This window comes from Monoraphidium neglectum (genome assembly GCF_000611645.1).
Source record: "Monoraphidium neglectum strain SAG 48.87 unplaced genomic scaffold scaffold04789, whole genome shotgun sequence".
Classification (NCBI taxonomy): domain Eukaryota; kingdom Viridiplantae; phylum Chlorophyta; class Chlorophyceae; order Sphaeropleales; family Selenastraceae; genus Monoraphidium; species Monoraphidium neglectum.
The window spans coordinates 1-3964 of NW_014008840.1; the positions used below are offsets into that span (position 1 = coordinate 1).

The 3964-nt window shown below is 71.1% G+C and overlaps 1 protein-coding gene across 1 annotated transcript; it reads right to left on the bottom strand.

Moving 5' to 3' along the window:
- Positions 1-2428: 2428 nt before the first annotated feature.
- On the bottom strand, positions 2429-3892 carry MNEG_14816 (hypothetical protein; the record flags this gene model as incomplete). The annotated part of the gene is made up of 1 exon (XM_014036713.1): positions 2429-3892. A coding segment is annotated over one exon (1464 nt), but the record flags the coding sequence as incomplete, so codon positions are not given.
- Between the last annotated feature and the right edge of the window lie 72 nt (positions 3893-3964).

Consider the following 3964-nt stretch of genomic DNA (forward strand, 5'->3'; position numbering starts at 1 on the left):
GGGGTCCTCGGCCTGCGGACGCCACTACTCCTAGCAGCTTCTGCCTGCGCCAACGGGACCGCCGCCCCCGCGCGCGCCTGCGGCTGCGGCGGCGGCTGAGCAGCGCCCGGCTGCCTCTGCCGCGGCTGCGCCTGCGCCGGCGGCGGCGGCCGCGACGGGGGCGCCGCTGCCGCCGCTGCGGGCGCCTGCGCTGCTGCCCGTTCCGCGGGGAAGTGGCCGGACGGCGGCGCGCGCCGCTGCGCCGCCGTCGCCGCGCCCGCGCTCGGGCCCGCCGGTGGCAGGTCGCGGGAAAAGGTGACCTGTGGGGGCTGCAGACTCGCAGAGCCGGCCGCCCTCTGCGCAGAGCGCGCGCGCTCCGGCCCCTCCCTCGGCGCCCCCGGCCCTGCAGCCGCTGCGGCGGGTAGCCGCGCCAATTGCTGCTGCCAGAAGGCCTCCCGCGCTCCGCTCGCGTCGGGCCGGCCGGGCGACATAGATCTGACGCCGCCATCTGCTCGGCCGGGGGACAGCACCCGCGCCGGCGGGGCGGCTGCCGCGTCCTCATCATATGCAAATCCCTCGGACCCTCCCCTGCCGCGCCGTCCGCATGGCGCTTCTTGCGGGTACACGGCGGTCCCGCCGCCTGCATCCTCCTCCCACGCCGCGGCCCCCGAGCCGTCGCGCCGGCGCCCGTCGGACGTGGCGGCGCCGTGGCGGCGCTCCTCGCGCGGCGCCGGCGGCGTCGCCGCCTGCCAGTAGGCCTCGCGCGCGGAGGGGCTCACGCGCCCGGGGGACGGCGACATGGGATGCGTCCGCGGCTGCTGCTGTTGCTGCTGCTCTTGGTGTGCTGCATATGGTGAAGGGGAGCGCTCACGCTGTTCCCTGGGCTGTTGGTACACCCCCTGGTGGAGGGGGGCCCCCTCGTAGTCATAGCTGCCGGTAGCCGCCGGGTAGCTGCTCGTCGTGTAGCCGCCGGCGTCGTAGCCGCCGCTGTGGACGCTGTCGCCGCCGTGGCGGTGACTGCTGCTCAGCGCGGCGGCGCCTTCGTGGCGGCGGCTTGTGCTGCGGGGGCGCTGCTGCTGCTGCTGCTCCTGAGGCGGCGGCAGCGGCGGCGGATCCTCGTAATCATCAAATGCCGGCTCGGGCCCGCGGTGGGCGTGCTGCCAGGCGCCTGAGCCTCGTGGGTCATTCGAACGTGAGTGGTGCGGCTGCGACGAGGGCAGCCACGAGAGGGAGGGCGAGGCAGAGGCGTCGTTCGGGCGAAGCGGGGCAACGAGAACGCCCTGCAGGCTGCATCACGGCGCGGGTCGCCCTCTTGCACGGGCAGCCCTTCGTCCCGCGCCGATAGACGTGGCGGCTGCCGTCCTGCTCACGGGCACCGGCACGCCCCTCTCACATGTTCATAGCTGCCGTTGTCGCCGTCGGCGGCGCCAGCGCGCGTCCGGCCGCTTCCGGTGCGGTACGCGCCTCCATGCACCTCTGGGCGCCCCACTGTACCCGCCGCCGGTTGTGGTGACGCCGGCCCCGGGTGACGGGGCCTTGAGGAGCGCCCGTAGCCTGGTTCAGCTGCGGCATGGTACAGAAGAATTTGGGCTGCTGCGGGAACGCGGTCTCTCGCCGCCTTTGGGCGAAGGACCAAAGGAACGCGTGATTGCTGCGGGGCCCTGGCGGCGCACACACGCGCGGCACGTGCTCTCCGCCCGCTCTTCCCTGTGGCTCGAACCACCCAAACTTTGGGGTCAACATATGATGTGGTCATGTACGCAGATGCGACACGCTACTGTGTATCGAACACTGCCAGACGCTCACCTTCATCGCCGCTGCTCCATCGCACATTGTCGTCGGTGCGACGCGGCATCGCCGCACTCCAGCCTCCTCCTCGCGCTCGCTTCCCAAAGATTTATCAAGAAGGGAAACTTCCAATCACCGCTCGCCCTAGGCAGCTCTGCGCGCGTTCTTCTCCATCGCTGCGCCCAGGGAATTGCAATCGAGCAAAAGTGCCTGTGATTTGTTACCAAGTATATTCGAAGTCTATTTCAGTAGGCATGGTCCGTTCGGACCTGCACTGCACATTTGCGAAGCCGCGGGGCAGCGATGGACCAAACCGCCACGGAAACAGCTCCGACCTCCGGCCAGCTGGCTGGCTCAACGCGTTGTATGTCTTTAATAAACAACTCGATGTGCGTGAGCTGCTTGCATGAAGGCAGGTAGGGCACTGGCCGCTGAGGTGGCGGCATTGCGCAGTACAGCAAGGCAGCTCCCAACCCACTGAGGCATGCAAAATCGTCAGCGACAGGGCCACAACACAACTGTGTTACCAGCACACTGCTACGCCATTGGCGTGAGATGAAAATTCAACATTGAGAACACACGTCACAAAGCACGCTGCTGCACACAACACGACAACGGGTCAAGACTGGTGCTTGGCGCAGCACCTCAGCCCTCACAGCTCTCAACACTCGACCCCCGCCTCACGAAGGCCGTCACAAAACCCCGGGAGCAGGCGCCCCAGCGCGGCCGCCGCGCGCAGCAACACGGCGTCCTCTGTGCTGTCGATCCCACGATCAGCGACTGCGCCGAGGCGGTCAACATGGTCGCTGCCGCCGGCGGCCGCCCTCTGCTGCTGCTGCTGCTGCTGCTGCTGCTGCTGCTGCTGCTGCTGCTGCTGCTGCTGCTGCTGCTGCTGCTCAAATGGATCTGCAGGCAGCCCCCCAACCCCGCCAGCCTCCGCGCCAACCGCAGCCGCAGCAGCAGCCGCCGCCGGCCGCCGCTCCCGCGCGCGCGCCGCAAATGCCGCCACCAGCTGCCCCCGCCGCCGCCCCAGCTGCTCCCGCAACCGCGGCGCGTCGCCGCCGCCGCCGCCGCCGCCGGCGTCGCACCACTGCAGCAGGTGCAGCAGCGTCGCGCGAAGCTGGGAAGTGAGGCCCGGAAGGTACCTAAAATTCGGGAAATCCCCGCCGCCCTCGTCGTCGTCGGCCGCCGCAGGGGCGGCCGCAGCCGCCTCCCTTTCGACGCTGTGCCCCTCCGGCTGCCTCCCGCCGCCCGCCTTCCCGCCGCCCTCGGCACCGTCCAGGGCTGCAAGCACGATAAGCACTGTGTCGGCAAACGCGTCTCCATAGACCCGCCTCTCCTGCGGCGCCTCCAGCGCGGCCGCTGCGTGGGTGCGGATTTTGAAGTTTAGGGAGTCTCGAACCAGCATCAGCAGGGCAAGCAGCAGCGCGGGCAGCCGCGCGGCGGCCTCGGGCGCGGCGGCGAGGAGGCCCGCGTTGCGCAGCGCGCCCGCGGCGGCGCAGCATGCGTTCCACTGGGTCTTCATGCCGCCTGTCGCAAGGCAGGACTGGAGCGCGGCGAGCGCCTGCGACAGCTCGCTCGAACGCTGCTGCCGCTGCTGCTGCTGCTGCTGCTGCGCTGCTGCGCCAAGCGGCGGCCACGAGGGGCGCCACGCCGCGAGCAGATTGCCGAGCGCACGCACGCCGTTGGCGCGCGCCTTGTCAGCGTCGTTGGTGGCGGCGAGGGCGGCGCCAAACAGCAGCGACAGCTGCTCTCGGGGCAGCGGTGCGGCCGGTGTCCGCTGCCACTGCTGGTCTTGCTCTTCCTGCTGCCCCTGCTCCTGCTGCTGCTGCTGCTGCTGCTGCTGCTGCTGCTGCTGCTGCTGCTGTTCTTTTTGCTTGTTTGACGTGTGCGCATCGAGCACCTCCTGTGCGGCGCGCAGCGCATCGCACGCGTTGGCCACAGCCCACGCCGCCGCCTGTCGTACGCTGGCTGCGGGATCGCCTGCGGCCGACGCCAGTGGCGCCAGCAACGCGCTGCTCTCGCCCCGCTCCCGCTCCCAGTTGCTGCCGCCACCGTCGCCGCCGCCGCTGCAGCCGTCGCCGCCGGGAGGGAGGGCCGCGATCGCCGCGAGCGCCCCGAGCGCCTTGCACGCCGCCGCGCGCACGGCCGGCGCGCCGTCCGACGCCGCGGCGCGCGCGGCGGCGGAGAGCAGCGC